At 38.7% G+C, this 18,205-nt stretch overlaps 1 protein-coding gene across 2 annotated transcripts in view; it reads right to left on the reverse strand.

Annotated features, from left to right (window-relative positions):
• Positions 1 to 18,205, reverse strand: part of mtus2a (microtubule associated tumor suppressor candidate 2a) — an 83,173-nt gene that overhangs the window by 20,384 nt on the left and 44,584 nt on the right. For both annotated transcript variants that reach the window (XM_077242732.1, XM_077242731.1), the window contains exons 2-4: positions 14,788 to 16,851; positions 14,203 to 14,470; positions 10,735 to 10,941 (exon numbers count right to left, since the gene is read on the reverse strand). In XM_077242732.1, coding sequence (XP_077098847.1) covers positions 10,735 to 10,941; positions 14,203 to 14,470; positions 14,788 to 16,572 — 2,260 coding nt within the window. In that variant the 5' untranslated portion in view covers positions 16,573 to 16,851. The remainder of the gene's footprint in view (positions 1 to 10,734; positions 10,942 to 14,202; positions 14,471 to 14,787; positions 16,852 to 18,205) is intronic.

An 18,205-nucleotide genomic window follows, 5' to 3' on the forward strand; every position in this document is an offset into this window, starting at 1 on the left:
AGTTTCATAGAGTTCAAAATGGCAAAAAACTCTTCACTCCTTTTTCACGAAAAAGTCAAGCACTGTAAGTAAGTTGTCATGTAGTATCCGAATTGTGTTGCACAATGATGAATAACTCCGCCTATTTCTCTTGTTGAATAATTAACAGGTTTTGTTGTAAATTCACTACCCGAACAAACATGCCATATTTTCAATCTTTTTTTACTCGTAATGCATTTTATTTTCACAGATATGTTATCAAAGCCCTTCAATTTAGAATAAACATGGTGAATGTTAATGCTGAACTTGTATTTTCATGCATTAACAGCCACGATCTGCTTGAATCAGGCAGCGTTGTAACATGTGTACATGAAGTTTATCATAATTTGGTAACACTTTACAATTAGATAAAAAAAAAATTGTAGACAAACTTTAAGTTCTCTTGAAAAATCCTAACTAGAAAGTTTGTAGTAGTTTTAAAAGCTTGAAGTTTGAAGGTTTTCAATTGGAAAGTTTTAGTTTAGTAAGACAGACTTTGTTTAGGCTAGTAAGAAAATGTAATTTTGCCAAAAGAAGAACTTTTATTTTAAGTAAATGCTATTTTTAAATCAGCTTCAGTGTGATATTTAACCATATTATCATGCTTAACACTGATAATTTGAATAATTGTAATGCGATGATCAGATATCTAAATCAGAGAATATCATATGTTTGGGCAGTTGGATTATTTATTTTTAACAGCGAATTCGGGGCACTCAAAGTGCACCAGATTAGTGAATTTATCTTTAAAATGTACAAAATCTTCTTTCAGGGGGACATGCCCCCGGACCCCCCTAGAGGTACAGAGATCCACCTACGAAAATACTGTGGTAAAACAGTAGACTATATGATGGTCTATGAAAAATACACATTTTATTATCTTATTAAAATACATGATCAGGATTTTACCACCTTCGCCTAGTTTTAAGCCAGGAAAAACCCTGCATGTGCAATATAAAGTACTGGACAACTTTCTTTCTTTTTTTCTGCTTTAAAATAAATAGCATATTAAGCCAATTAAGCAAAAATCTGTCAACAAAAGTCTGAAGAAAAATAAAACTGGTATTACACTTGACATGCTGTCCCCCTCACTTTTGAAATGATGGCTACGCCCCTGCCCCTGTACTACCTGATTAGGTATTTCTACCCTTTTTTAACCATTGATAGACTATGAGAAGATGCTTTTTACATTTTTACTATCTATAACTACTCATAACACAATACCTAACTCATGATATCAAGCTGACCATGATACAACATTAAACATTCATGTGAAAGAGGGAAAAAATGGAGGTATTGGAATAGTAGAAGATAAAAAACCGGCCTGGCAGCACTCTGAGAAACGCACTCTCTCTTGCGCTCTCTCTGGGAGGCTTAAGAGGGATAATGGAAACGGAAGTTAGCTGAAACAGAGAGCTGGAGATGGCTTGGGATTTTGAGGAAGAAAAGCCTGGTTTGAATCTTCATCCACAGAAGAAATCCTGTAAAAGCTTTCAGGGAAATAGATAGAATGGGATTAAGACATGTGAGGTAATCAGGCTCCTATGTGGTTATCGATAAGGAGCGAGCAGGTCAGTGCTAACGCAGGCTGGCACATGTAATGTCATTCAAAATCATCATGGTGTCATATTAATATTGAAGAGTAATGCTTATGATATAGGCCATACATTAGAATCAGAGCTAGTCTTTACACGGTACAGCTGAGATTGTGAAGGCAGGAGGAAACAGACAGTACTTAGGGGTAAAAATAGAGAAAAAGTTCATTAGCATCTCTCTGCGCAGTAGGATCATCCAGAGCTCAGCGGTTTGGTGAGTGTGTGAGTCAGCAGTAGGGTACCCCGAGAACAGACTGCCCACCGTCAAATCTGACAGACACAGAGATGTGGGACTTAGAAGCACACTTATTAAACATACCAATGAGACAAAAACGTACGCAATCTAGAGCAACAAACCTATAGTGAAAGCGTACATGTTTAGTGTGTGAGAATGTTTCCTGTGCGTGTGAGTGTGCATGTATGCTGTGGTGAACCATCTGTTCTCAGCAGTGTGCATGAGTCAGAGATGGGCTGAAGCGATGGCATCTGTGCTCTCACACCTCCCCCTCTCCACCTCTCCTCACTGTCTATAACATCTTCCTACTGTCGCTCCTTTTCCTCTTTTCCAACTCTTTTTCTATCCTGTTCTTCCGTTGTTTCTTTTCAGACTACATGAAAAGTGTGCTCTAGATAGTGTGTAGTGCAGTGAATGAGAATTGTGTTTAAATTACATACTATGTAGTTTTACAATTACAATATGAGAAGTGTATTTCTTGTCCTGAATAATAATATGTGAGATTAGAATTAGCATAACCTAAATTATAGTATGGTACATTTAAATAGTATGCAAATTGTGCTTGGATGATTTACTTTTGTAAACTGTACTTTTTCTGGAGTATTTGGAGTATTAATCTCTAAAATAATATAATAGTAATTATATTATCTTAATTATATTATATTTGTTATAATATATAAATAATAGATGAAAATATGAAGTGAAAATTAGAAATGTGGCCTTGGCATCTAGAAAATCTAAAAAAATTAGTTTAAATTACTTAAATTACTAAAACTGAAAACAAAAATAAAACATTAATCATAGCTATATTGAAATGTTTTAAAATAAATATACAATCATTTTAAATGTAATAATAATATAAATATTAACAATAAAAAGGATTTAGTTTATTAAAACTTAAACTAAAATGAAAACTGAAAATATAAAAATAAAAATAATACTAAAATAACACCGCTTACTACACAAAATACTTTTGCTTTTACCACGAGAAGCCTATGCAAATTGAGATGGAGCCAATGTTATGTAGTGTGCATAGCATAGGTACATGTAAGGTGTACCTCAAAATTAGAATACAATATTGTCCTCCTAGTTATATATACATAGTTCTGGCACGGAACTCTATGCTGATAGGTCTTTAACTCAATTGGTAGCGATCATGTCATTATCTACATAGCACAGCTAATTGGTTGTTGTTGTTGCATCAGTGGCCAGTAGTGTTGCTGTTAGCAGTCTGCAGAGTGCTTTCAGAAACCCTCCACCTTCCCCAGCTCCACCTGTATAGATCTGCTACGGGGGTTATATCATGTATGTTACATGTGCAGCAGCAGCAGCAGCAGCAGCAGCATGTCTTACATGTATTGGACATGTACTTGAATGTATTGGCAGTAGCAAGTCTCTACTTGCTCTGCAACAGCTGCAAGACCAAATGCATTAACATTGCCATATCCATTACCATGCCAATCTCTATTACCATACCAATCTTCCGAGAGTTGTCATAACAGAAATAAGGTAGTGTGCACAATGCAGTGTGTATTACAAAAAAAAGAAGTCAACTAGACGTAAGAAAGTAGTTCACTTGGCAGAGTTGTTCAGCAGTGGATGCCTAGTATTTGCAAAAATCGAAAAAAGGTAGTAGATATTCCACTATGAAAACGGGTATATCACTTCAGTACTGATATTTTTCCCTTTCATTTTCTCTTCTCTTACTTCTCAACAGCTGTGTAAGTGGTGCAAGTTCCCAAGTGCAGAACACAATGCTGATCTCAGACAATATTCACACATGTTTTCCTCAGAGATTGTTCCCAGATTAATATCTGTCCAGGGAGCTGGATGTTTTATAACTCAAATTGAGTATATAGTCAGTGTTGGATAAGTTACTCTAAAAAAAATTATTAATTACTAGCTACTAATTACATCTTCAACAGTGTGATTACTGTACTGATTGCTCTCTATAAAAGTATTGTATTACGTATTACTAATTACTTTCTAAATCCCATATCAACCTCGAACCAGTTGAACAATACAAAGATAGGCATGAAACTGCTTTACTTATACTTTCAAATAAATAATATAAAATTGCATAAATTATTTGTGTAACTCATCAAAGTATTTAAAGGGAGAAGGTTGCATTTAAAACATTTTAACATTTCGATGTTAAATCCACTATTGGATTGAAACAATTGCCCAAAACTCTTCTAAACACAGACCATAAAAGAGACCAGTTCTCTCTTGGACATAAATGTGGAGTGTAAAGAATAAGAGGTAGTTATTTAGTTATGAAGCAAGTATCGCTGTTGCTCATATACCGTAGTTGCTCATACTTAGTGTATAGAACATTAGAACAGACCCTAACCCTTTCCATGGAAACAAGGGGGGGCTACAAGATCAATATCCTTACAGAACCCTTAGACTTTCACATACAAACAAAACATATCTAAGGACGAGCTCATACAAATGAAAATCAATGAAAGCAGCATCACCTTGACTGAAGGTCATTGTCTTTGTGTTGTAGTGTAGGCATGTATGTTTGTGAATGTGTGTGTAATCTCCTCAATGTGTACTTTACTTTGTTGTTACAAGAAAGGTCACATCTGATATGTTCAAGTTGTTAGTGCTTCAAGTTAAAAGTGTTACTGCACACTATATGAAATCTATTTTATACAAGCATCTTAACTAGAAAAACTTCAAACTTGTGACTTGAATTTCAGACTCTTGATGATTTTACTTGAGGAGATCTGAAATATCCCAGAGACCAGTCATGTTCAAGGAGCGAATGTCACTGAAGAAACCCCAATAGACAATGAACTGAGATGAAGAAAACGCAAGAATTAAGAGATTATGGCATGTTCCCGACAGGCTGCGGCATGTGATCACATCCATCAATGCTGCATGCAAGCTGGGAGCTCACACCAACAAACTGACAGTTAGCAATCTCCAAAGATAAATTACACTCAGACAGATTAAAAAAAAAAAGATAAAGAAGAGGATATGTTGCCCCAGCCGGAGAGAGGGAATAGATGAGTGATATTTTGAAATTGCTGTAAAATTGCATCTTTTATTGCGCTCTCTCTAAGAGTGAAGGTGGGGCTGTGATGTCTCTATATAAAGAAACTCTGTCTGGGTCTTTGTTAAGGTCAGACGATGCTGGGATTCTCAGAAGCTCACAGTCAGAAGCCAACAGCTTCAAACGAAGTGTTGCCTTTCAGCGCAGTGGCTAATATCAGCCCGCTAAAGCTATTCACTCCCCTACTGAGACAAATAGGACATAGACAGACAGAGACAAAGATAGATTCATGTGTATAAATGTCAATTAATTGTTGTTTCATTTGGTTCTTTAGCTAAATTCATTTACAACTACCACTGTTAGATATAATCGTTCACATCTTCTTAAAGGGATGGTTCACCCAAAAAAAGAAAATTCTTTTGTTATTTACCTAACCACACATCGTTCCAAACCCCAAGTCTTTCTTTCTTCTGTGGAACACAGTAGGATGTGCAACACTTTTCCATACAACGAAATTGAATGGGGTCAGGTGCGGTCAATTTCTAAAAATACCAAATAAGACATAAAAACATTAAAGTAGCCCATTATGACTTGTGCGCTATATATTTCAAGTCTTCTGCAGTCATACGTTAGCTATACATAAAGAACAGTGATGGGAATAACGGCGTTATAAATAAACAGCGTTACTAACGGCGCTATCTTTTTCAGTAACAAGTAATCAAACGAATTACTGTTTCCCCCGTTACAACGCAGTTACCATTACTGACAAAAAAATGTGGCGTTACTGTAATTTAACTCACTGAAGCGGTTTTCAACCGAGTATGCTCTCTCACCGCCATAGCAGGACCTGCAAAGTTTTTTCTCTGGTGTGTGTGTGTGTGTTTATGAGGCGCCGGAGTGGACAAAAGCGAAGCGAACGCGGCGAGCGCACTCAACAATGCGCGAGAGAGACCGAGTGTGTCCGAGAGCGCGCTCAACAGTTGCGCAAGAGAGACTGAGGGTGTCCGAGCATTATATAGTTTGTTTATAAATAAATGACAAATTTCAGCATTAGAATAATCTCTATAGCCTATTTGGTATCATCTACAACATTTTAATTAATTTACATGGTTATACAAATAAAAACTAAAAAATAACCTGCAGGGAACGTTCTGGGAAGGTTCTGTTTAGATTATAAAAATAAAACCTAAAAATAATAGGGAACGTTCACTTTAGGTTATGAAAACCCCCAGAAAATAACCTGCAAGGAACATTCCCAGAAAACATTGTTGATGACGTCCTCTGTAGGTTATAAAAATAAACTCCCAAAATATTATAGGCTATTTTATTATTATTATTATTATTTATTTTTTTGGTAAATTTTTCAGTACTATATTGAGAGAGCACTTCATGTTAATATGTTAATATGCACTACAAAGAGTATGTATATTTTTTATTATTATTTAATGTTTTATTTATTATTTAATGTTAATAAATAATTTTGTTAAAAATTTTTGAATTTAATAGGTGTCTCTCACATTGTCCCACAGCCTCATTAAAATAGTGTAGATTAGTGTTCAATGTTTTATAATAATAATTTATTCTATTAAGTGTCGATTTCATTCATTTAACATATTTAATACAGAGGGCATCAAAGTTATTTGACATAGGCCTATTTGAACATTCTTTTAAAAAGTAACACAATAGTTACTTTCTCTGGTAATTAGTTACTTTTATAATGATGTAACTTAGTTACTAACTCCGTTACTATTTGTGAGAAGTAACTAGTAACTATAACTAATTACTTGTTTTAAGAAACATGCCCAACACTGATAAAGAATAAAGCAAATGTATAATTTAATGCATTTTAATGAAAATCTTCCTTTCTAACACACAGTGTTGTTATTTTAACTAAAACTATTTAAAAAAATCTTTGTTGGTAATAAAAAAAAAACTGAAATAAAATCAAATATAAATATTAGCTGAAAAATGTAAACTTAAAAAAACAACAACTTAAATTACTAAAGTAAAGAACTCAAAACGAATACAAACAGATCAAAGCCACTGTGTGTGTGTGTATATATATATATATATATATATATATATATATATATAAAAATAACAAAGCAAATGACAAACTAAAATGAAAAAGAAAATGTAGAACAACAACTATTTCAAAATATTATTTAATACTATAATAGTATACAACTAAAATAACTACTGCAGCTCGCAAATCTCATTTGCGTCCTTAAACTACGGCAGAAGGTATGATTTTAACACTTAGACTTCACTTTATTGCTTATACACAGTTATCCTGTGGGTTCAATCATTTGGAATATAGTGCACAACTCATATGGACTACTATTATGGAAAATTCATTACGCCAATTTGTAATTTTTTAGAGTTTAACATCCCCAGTTCCCATTCACTTTCAATGTGTGAAAAAGAGCTGCGTTAACATTTCACCTAATATCTATTATTCTGCTCCATGTGAGAAATAAGACACATAGGTTTGGAACGACATGAAATGACAAGAATAACACTTTTTTTTTCACTATCACTTTTAAAGGTTCCTCTGATATTTTAGACAACATCAAGCCATGACATGAGACTAACACAGCCCACATGACAGATCTCATCTCCTAAAGCATAGCCTAATAATCTACACAAGGTTGAAAATGAGAGGCAAACATTGACTCTACCTATCCGGCTGCTCAAACACTTATGACACCTTAATAAGTCTAATAGGATTTGCCGTCATCATTCACACTCTCCAATTCAGCCAATTACAACTGGATCATGCCTCAATGGTTCAGACCTGAGAAATCGATCAACTGTATGTGACGTCCAGTCCCGCAGGGAGGCCACTGGTATCTACAGGAGTCCTAGGTCAATATTTCACACTGATTCACCACCAAGCCTAAAGCAACAGTCGGTCATTACACAAGACATTGAGTACAACACACACAACCTGCAAATGCCCTTGTTTACCTAGAGGACAGGTGGTCACAACACAAGGATGCTCTCAGGGGGTAAAGCTTCTTCATAAAATTCATACACTTGTGCCATTATATTCCACAGTTCTATTTACACACCTAAAGATCATTAATATCTGCTAACAATAGCCACATTCTCAGTGACAGCATTCATTTGATCTAATGTTCGACTGCTTTTTGAGTTTGTTCTAGGCCTCCAGAATGTCAATATGCACTCGAAACACCATCAGATCAGCAATCAACCCAGTAACACATTCAACACTTCAGAGAGAGAGAGAGAGAGAGAGAGAGAGGGGGAGAGAGAGAGAGGGGGGGAGAGAGAGAGAGAGAGAGAGAGAGAGAGAGAGAGAGAGAGAGAGAGAGAGAGAGAGAGAGAGAGAGAGTCATTTGCACCTCTGACTTACATATTAAATAGTGTGGAAGGAATGTGAAAATACAATGACTATAAATAGATCTCATACGTACACACATTGAATGTATGCAATAAGCATTGCACGACTGTACTAAATATTATGCACACCCTGCTGGGTGGATCATAGGCCTAATTTCAACAAGGAATAATAAACTTTGCTATGGAAATTTCAGTAATGAGTTCTAACTTAGACACACAGTATATGTCAGGACATGACTATGGTGAGAGAAATGATGTTAGACATTTTGCAGATACAAAACACTGTTTGTAACGACCCCAATTACATCTGCAGTGGCCTAAAAAAGTATTTGGACACTTAATAATGTCTGCATGCTGTTCGGTTTATATCAACCAACAAAGTTGTAACTGCACCAACTGCAATGCTACCACTAAAACTATTAAAAACAGTTTCCAGTACATGAAATAGAGCTGAAATCAAATTAAATATAAAAATTAGATGAAAATTAGAAATGTTGCCTTAGCAACTAATTGAAAAGTACTAAAAAAAAAAAAAACTACAACTGAAATGATCTTTTCCTTAAAGGTGCAGTAAGCAGTTTCTGAGAAACAACCCAAAAAAAACCACACCCCTCCATTCATTGCTCTACCAAAATGCACAAACACGCAATGCAAGAGTTGATGTCTCTTTATAGCCTAAGCGAAGCAAAATAATGCTTCACGAAAAATAAAGCTAAGATGGCGAATGAACGACAAGGAACATGCATTACATATACAAGCAAGAGTCGCCAGCAGCACACCAGATAATGACACTCAAAAACTGTCCTGTTAGATAACATTAAAACAATAGCATATCTTGGTTCTGTGAAACATAGCAAAACTAATGTTACTCACATACGGAGCAAAAACAATGAAACCACAGCGTCCATTTTCGCTTAACAGGCCTCCTCGCTTAGGTCTGGAAAGCTTCTCTAATATTAAAGAATTCTAAAACTCTTGCCTGATCATAACCCTTGTTTTTCCAGCGATATTCCTCTGACCTTTTCTCTTTTGTAATGTCTCTCAGCCATCTCTCTTTCTACAGTCTTTTTTAAATCTCCCACTTGCTCACTCGCTCTCCTCTCCCATCATGAGTGTATACGGCCCCTACTGCTGATTGGCTACAAGTGTGTTGTAGTGTTCGGTCCGATCCAGTTTCAACAAGGTTTCTCAGAAATCACTTAATGGGATAGTTCACCTAAACATTCTATCATCATCTACCTGTATAAATATCTTTGTCATAAAATGTTTTTTTTTATACAGGTTTGGAATGACACAAGGGTGAGTAAATGATGACAGAATTTTCATTTTGGCTGAACTATCCCTTTAATTTATCTTTAACTGGCCTTTATTTCATTTAACATGAATATACGAAGACATCCTTTTTGTTAATTCTTTTAATAAAACATTTGATCTGTTTTATAATTTTAAACAAACTTCAAAAGTGTGCTGTCTATCTTTAAAATTAACGTATTTCAGGACTCCTGTTTACAAAATAGAGTTTGGGGCCACTGTAACACACCTTCCCACTTTCATTTTCTCAGTATTTCTCTTGTGCATCTGTTTGCTCCATACAAACAGGACTATGAACACTGAGGGATTCCTCTTCCCAAGTGATTCCAGGATAAAAAGACCTAATGACATAACTCATCCAATGACGCATGTAACTCCAGATGTCTGAATCTGGAGCTACGTCAACTGTTACCAGGAGAAGCCCGGCCAACATCACTTATGTAGGTCGCATTAAAAACACATGCGCCGCCGCATGCCGATGCCAATTTTCAAAGACGGCCCCCTTTAAAAGCAGACTGGAATCTACTTCAGCAGGCTCTGATCATTCTGTGGATCTTTCATGTTGACTCACGGAGCTAGTTATGAAAGGAGCCCACTCGGATCAAACACAAAGTTTCTTCTGTGACCTAAAACAAAGGCCAACTAAAGAAAAGTCTGATTTTGTAAAACAAATACTCAACTTTTTGTGTGTTTTGTGGTCTACTACACCTAATATCCCATGATTCCATTTTAGAGCACACAGTTATGAGCAGAAAATGTTAATGAAAGGGGATCTGCGTACTGCTTGCCTTGTACGCAGAGTTAATAAAATGATGCAAATTGCATTATAATTAACTGGAGCATTATGCTTTTATGTAAACTGTTCCTCAGGGATCTCGCATAACAATGAACTTAACTTTAGATGGCATCTTAAATTGTAGTGTGTACAGGTGTTTAGAGGGGTCTAAAAGTCTGAGACTTCAATTGAAAATGCTTATGTTTATCATTTTTCTAATTTAATAAATTTTTAGGGCAACAATTTGAAGTATTTGTTTTAACAATTAGAATATTTGTTTTCACAATATTACTACTGCATTTTTGCAGCCTCTTTGTGCTTTTTTCAAAAACATTAACACATTTTAATGTGGTTTCAGATTTCCAGGCCCCACTGTACAAATCTACATTTATATATCTGAATGCATTGTGTTTGTGTTTCAGTAACTCACGGAAGGCGGGTCGGCAGGGGTCACTCCGTGTGCTGTCGGTCGAGTGGTTACTGGACACGGAGGAAACGCTAGAGCTTCGAACAAACCCAAAGGCAGCCAGACGAGCCGGCGGGAGGCGCGAGTATCCAGGAGGACGGAGGCCAGTCTGAGCTGGCTTCGGCAGGAAGGATTTAGCAGCTAACCCAGTCGCCACAGTCTTTCTCTGATCTGAGGGTGAATAAGACTATGATTAGTACTCAAATTCACTGAAAAAAAAGAGTTCTAGGAAATAAAAACCACCACATACTGCTTTTTTCAGTCCATGGAGGTCAACTATGGACAACATATAGTTATATGTTTAATTGCATTGATATAATGCTGTGACAAAATGAGACACAGAAATGTTTTCTGTTGATGCATGATCACATGACTGTCGCAACTGAGAAACGGACGCAGGAAAATAAATTCAGAGAAAAAGAAAAAAAAGAAAATGAGCGTTGTGTCCTAAAATGAACTATTTCTAGGCAGACAGGCCTTAAAGATACTCACAGTAGGATAGAGAGAGAGACTGTGGTGTTTTACAGCCTCTCTCTGATGAGAGGTAAAAATCGCTTTAAAAAACTCCTTAAAGAATCATAAAGAGGTTGGCGGCTGTCTGCCGCCTCTGCCCACAGCATGACTGGCCATTCATCAACATATATATCACTGTAATTTTCACATGGAAAAGAGCGATGAGTCATATTTCTCATCCACGGAGGGAGTCTAATTTAATATAAAATGTTTGCAAAACATAATCTTAGATGTTTCATAAAGCCCCTATATGAGCTCAAAAAGCTTTAATATAAATTATTAAGAATTTCATTAATCTATTAAATATGTGCAATAAAAGTGTATGGATGGTTTCTGGATGTACTTGCAATTGTGTGTTTCTGATTGGACAGCGTCTGGTGCTTAACAGGAGTTTGCAGGTCTCCACAGAAGCCCTTTCTTTTTTAATTAGTCCAGGAGGTCAGTTGTTAAAGAGGCCATTGATTCCTCTAAAAGCAGTTGTGCACAAATTATTATGATATCAGTTCTTAATAATGGCCTCAATTGAATAGAGTAGTGGGTTTTCTTAACCCTACGTGCTTATTTTTACACCAGTAAAGATGATCAAATCTGTTTACATGCAATTAATAAGGATCATTATCTTTTTTCCCCCCGCTCTCAGCTCTTTGCACTGTAGGTCTTCATATCAGATACCTCTTACTGCTGGCACCATGGGAACTGTCCTGCTGTCAAATAAAAAAAATGATTTTAGGAAGCACAGGAAGAATAGGGAAGTCGCACAAATTAATTTAGGGACCCACTTCCAGGCTTGCTTTGAACTGGCAGTCTCCTCCCACCTAAGGTCATAATTTGGGGCAGGTGGAGAGAATGATCCCCTCCTGCTCTTGGAGATAAAGCACCTCGAGTTCCCTGTTCCCAAGACGCTGTGATTGGAGCAAACCGTAGCGCATACTAAATGACAATCTACCGTTTTTCATTTTGTCCGTCGCATTCTCAGACGTTTATTAGACTGCAGTGTCAGCAGTATGCTTCAAAGACGCATTCTTCAAAAATGAAAACACACACATACACACTCAAGCAAATGCACACAATAAAGCACCCTCTCATCCATTCATCTCTAATCAAAGTTTCCCTGGCTCAATCGCTTCCCCCAGCACCCCCTCCCACCCCAACCCCGGGCCATCAAGGTCTTTAATGAAATTGAGGGTTGTGGTCATTAAAGACAAATGTGTTCCTGTTCTCTCTCTCTGGGATTTTTTCCCCACCATCAATCGTCTTTATTCCTTCCTGTTCCTACTTCCCAGTATTTCCAGATTGCCCAGATCATTAGTCATCCAACATAGCTTTGATTTAGCATTTTCAATGTTTATTTATTTCTTTCCATACAAAGAAAGTGAATGGTGACCACAGCTGTTTACTGTATGGAAAAGAGAAGCTTGGAAATTTAGCAATTCTGAAATTTTTGGGTGAACTGCCCCTTTAACACCACAGTGGAGTCATTAACTCAAAGTGTTACAAATAAAGAAAAAGGAAAAGGAATGTGTGTGTATGTGTGTGTTTGTATGTAAATGTATAATTATGGATTGAAGCTCAAGAACTCATTGATTTCTTACTGAGTGTTAAAATGCATGAATACATTACTAGAGCTCTTTTAACAAGCCATCATTGGTTCAGTGATAAACATTTAACTGTATTAATAATAATGAAATGCTGCTAAACAGTATTTTGTAATGGGATAACCAAGGAAGACGAAGAGGATAACGAATAACAAGAAGTTTTTTTTTTTAAATACTTCAGAACTAACAAGCGAGACAGCATGTAAACGTAAACACAAACAATACCGGACAAACACTGAGTGAACAGGAAGAACGTATATACACAATGGTGATAATTAAACACAGCTGAACCAAACTAACTAATAATGATGTGTGACCATGGAGACAGAAGACAGGCGGGAACTTAACCAAGGGAATGCAATGTGACAAAACAGAAACAGAAACTGAAAGTCCTTGAAAACAAACTAACTGAACATAACTGTGACATATGTCATGTTAATAAAAACACAAAAAAAATACATTGCACAATGCCAAAAGAAGGTACTCTACAGCTCTTTAGGGGTCAAACTATCAGAGTAAAACTCTGTACCACAAGCCTGTGACTTTATCTACTTTACTGTAGCATCCTTACACCATAAAAATCATATAATGGTTAAAATATTTTTATGAATTGTGTCCAGATGTAGTTACAAATATTGGCATGACTAAATTGTTTATTGCTTTGCACTTCAAAGCATCACAAACAGGGCCAAGCAGCAAGAAATCGGCATCCGCATTAATGGAGACTGTCATGGGTTTGCTGTGAGATAACGGTATGCAGATAGACAGATGCCCTCTAGAAAAAAACATGTAGGATGATGGCAATGCTGGTAGTTATATAAAGATGAAATAATTCATATCTTTACCTTGGCAGGCAAAGTTGTCGGAAATGAAGTGTGCTTTAGAAACGGTAAGTAACTTTTAAGCTTAGACAGAGCTCCCTCATGGCACAAGATGAATGTGAATTTTATTTATATTTAACTGAATGCCAGGAGGTAAAGTGTATTTTACACTGACTAGAGACTGGGATGAGTTTATCTGTAACAATTACAAATGGATAGCTGACAGGGATGAGAAGACTTCTGGTGTTATCTTCCTTCTTTCTATTTAAATCTATTCATCTCAAAATACTCCAGAGTCACTTCCACCCTTAGGATGAAGCCTTGGTGTTTCTATCAGTCAAAAAACATTTCTATGACTACTTTGGCATGGGTTTCTACTGAACTTACACCAGTGTGGCATGTAAAGCATTCAATTTTACTACTAAAAATCTGTGTGAATTGTATAAAAGCCAAGTCGTTTGACTCATTTTGCCTTGCAAAGTAAATCATTGTCATTGTCTTACCTTGTGGTTCCTGAGGGGTTTGAGTGGTCGGGTTTACTGCCTGCATTGGTTGACTGAAGGTCAATGGTGACTTCGGGTGGCCTGTTTGGACCATCCTGTTCTTCGCAGCTGCAGAGGGAGTCCTGTTTACTGCACCAACGCCAAGCTGGGGTCTTAGGCCCCGTGGTGGACGAAAAAGACTCCCTGTATCCTTTGCTTCCATAAGGGGACCAGAAGGATCCTCGGCTCCAGATACAGGAGATCCAAAGGTGACTGGAGACCTGCCCACCTAAATAAAAAAACATTACATTACCACACGTTGCAGCTGCAGTCAATAAACTCTTCCAGTAGTACATAAACTCATCTACTGAAGATAACAAGTGTTACATTTTAAAAAACTTATAAAATATTTACATTCCCTCAATAAAAAATTCAGGGAGTAGTCTGTTAAATACTCTACAGCACACTATTTCATTATCAAATTACTCACGGTTTTACCAATCTAATCATGTAATAGATTTGACATGTAATTAGATTTACCAATAAATTAACAAAAGTATTTAGTTAAAGAACAGCATATTGTTAAATGTCTAGTGGATTCCTTACAGCTGCAGATAGAGGCTTGTTAAGAGAACCATAGAAGCTGTCTGCTCGGCCTGCCATTTTTTGGGGCATGGTGTTGCTGGGTGGCTTAATCCCAGACACCATTAGTCCAGGAGAGAAGAACCGAACCTTCTGCATCTCTTGTCGATACTTATCGTAAAGTAAATTTGAGGCACTGAGCACAGTGGCTTCCCCTTGTTCTCCTACCGCTGGTTTGGCCTGTGTGCTGCTGTATGTTGAGAGTCTTGTAGGTAAGGATGACACCTCATAAGTTCCCTCAAGAGACTGTGGTTTCACCTGCGGGGTCTTTCGAATGTACGTGATGATTTTGGGTCGGACACTTTTCGGTTTTGGCGGGCACTTGCTTGGAGGGGAGGTCTCCATTGAAGCCTCCATTGTTGGAGGAGGTTTATGGTTGCTTGTGTTTATAGTTGTTTTGACTGGGGCTCTTAAGCCTGAGCTGTACCCAGCATAACCCAACTGAGGAGCTCGAGAAGGTAAAGTCTTGATGGGTGAGGGTGGAGGCTGTCTTTGAGGAGACCTTGTAGTCTTGGGGGATGGAGGTGTCGAAGGTCTAGTGGGACTGCTGTAGGTCCGCCGACTGAAGTGAGTCTTCCTTTCTTGGCTGGAGGGACTTGCAGCACGATCTACTGAGCTCTGCCTCTTCAAGTGTTGGGACTCTCGGGTGAAAGTCTGGTTTGGAAGCATTTCTGTGCTTGACTTCTTACTGCAGACTTCTGTAGTCGGCAGCACTTGTTGATGGCTTTGATCTGTCTCTGAGGAGTGGGATTGTTGCTGGTCTGCCTGGGTGTCTAAGCTGGGATATCCTGAGGTTATTCGTTTTTCAGTAGAAAGAGGGCGGACTAGCTGCCTACAAGAAGGTAGCACCCTCACCATACCTTTCGCCACCTCAGTTGACATCCTTTTCCTGCCATTCTGCTCTGTTTCCATTGGGAATTTTTGCACTTTTACTGCTCCATTTGAAGGATACACTCCACTTTGAGTGATCAGCTTACTTCGGTCATATTGTGATTCCTGAGGCAGAGTAGTAGAGTTATGGTTTTGGTCCAAATCCCTGGAAAGCTCCCTATTTCTCTCTGAGTGGTTGTAGAATGGTTGCTGGTTCCTGCCTATGCCTGAGGTAGACTTGATGGACTGGGAAGAGAGAGACTGTGTGCGGCCTGCACTGTCCAGAGCACTGGCTAAACTTCCACTGAGACTGGTCACTGTAGAAAGAGAAGATGAAAAAACATTGCTTTCAGAACCACTTCGTGCTTCTCTCAGGGTCCTGTTTACCCCAGAGCGAGAGCAAGAGGTCCTGAGGTCAAGGGGCTGTGAGTTCTCATTTGCATCTCCATCCACACTGTGGTTTTCATTGTGGTCTTTCCAAGGGGATCCAACACTAGCGCTGACAGATGTGGATGTCAATGTCCTGTCAGAGAGGTTCTTTGCTCTCTTTCTGCTTCTCACACTCGACATGTCTATCCCTTCTTCTTCCACAATAAATGTTTCTAACCCATGACACTCAAGCAGTTCAAACTCTTCCAGCTCAGGGTCTTCACTCTGAGCATGTGTTCCCCAGATAATGATCCTCTCCTGGGCTTCGGAGTGTGATACAAGAGGGGGAAGTGGGCTGCCATGCTCTCTGTTATTTGAATGATTTTTCTCTTTGGTGATTTGATTGGCATTGGCGTCTTCCACAGTTTCTAGCAAAGGATGCTCATCGTCATTACGTATTTCTCCTTGTTGGTTGTCTTCACCGGTTTGTATATTTTCTTGCACATTCATGTTGTATCAGTCTGAGCTTCTCTCTCAAAAGCTCCACGGTAATCCTGGATCCATCAAAGGTCTTATTCCCTCATTTGCCTTCACCTTGTCCTGCAAATTTTGCAGTTTGGATGGAGTGCAGTATCACAACATCATCTCACATTCTTTCCATTTCTACTCCAATATACCGCCAAAGGACAGAGCTGTATTTGTTTGCTTCTCAACAGGGCAATGCACTTGATGAAATCATATCAGCTTTCAGGACCTTGAAATGCCTTGTTCATTCATCTGGTGCCAAACCTGCACAGAAGATAAGACATAAAATTGTGTAAACAGTGCAGAGAGTGCATCAGCACGGGTCCAAACGGGTTGTTAAATTTCTGTTACAACATTTACAAGATTTGCATTTATTTAGATTTAAATATTTAGGGTTTAAATTCTTTACATTTTAAGTATATTTTTGGTTAGTTTTACTGATACTCAAATCTTAAGCAACAATTCATTCTTATATTAAAGGTTAGTTCCCTTTCGTTGTCACTCCGAGTTACGTCGGATGACGACGAATGGGGTTTCGCTTAGAACACCTATCGACTTCGAGTATTACAAAACGAGCCAATGGCAAAGAAATGCCATGGGTCTGCGGAATTTGCATAGCGTATCTCCGCCTTACCTCGTGGGTATAAAAGGAGGACGCCGGCAACAGGCAGATATGTTTTCGCTTCGGAGCCAAGAGTATTTCTTCACTCCACAGTCATCTCTGACTTCGCTCTACGAGACGAGCTTCTCTCTCCGGTGTTGGTGTGACGGCGATCTGCAGCGAGCTCACAGTGCCTGCTGATCTGTGCAGTAATCTGCCAGTGTGTGTGTGTCTCCCTGTGCGCTTCAACATCGCGGAGTTTTTTTTTCTCTCCTCTCATAAAAGAGCTCGCACGCGGCACGTCTTTTTAAAGACGGCTCGCCCGTGCATTTCTGGTTGCAGCGGACTGGTATCGGACTCTGATGGGCACGAGCGCTGTCTAGTGTGTTTGATCATGCTTGAACAGCGCTCGTGGGTGACTCATGTTTTCGCAAGGGAACATGATCATCGCGTCATATATAGGTCGAGACTCGGTGAACTCGCAAGAGTGAGAGTCCCCTCATCCACCCCCCGATCTTCGGCTGGTGGCCAGGGTGACCTGAGGGTTACGGTCTGGAACAAGGCGCCGACTACGTGTCCGTGACCCCAGCCCCCCTCTTCAATGACGGTGCCCGCTAGTGAACTGCTGATTTCCGCGAGTCTACCCTCTGGTGGCCCGCGTGTTTCAGTTGAAGCTACAGAGGAAGATGCCATGTCTGTTGCAGCATCACTAGGTGGGCTTGAGTCTTCTGGAAGTGAGGGCTCGTCACAGCTGCCACCTTCCGGTGTGCATACGGCTGTGCCTGAGTCTGATCCGGAGATGACGGCCATGCTTTCCTGGGACGATTGGTTTTGGGTAAGGCCGCCGACCCTCGTCCGTGGCAAACCCCAATACCTCTCTTCCCGGACGTGCATGATGAGATCTCGAAGTCCTAGAAGACCCCCTTGTCTTCTCAGGACCGCTCGCTGATCTCATCCGCCTTTCCTCCCCTCGATGGGGCCGCTGCCCTTGGGTACACTGGGGTTCCCCCGGCTGAA

This window comes from Siphateles boraxobius, unplaced genomic scaffold (genome assembly GCF_051911475.1).
Source record: "Siphateles boraxobius isolate OS27281-9 unplaced genomic scaffold, OSU_SipBor_1 25, whole genome shotgun sequence".
NCBI lineage: Eukaryota > Metazoa > Chordata > Actinopteri > Cypriniformes > Leuciscidae > Siphateles > Siphateles boraxobius.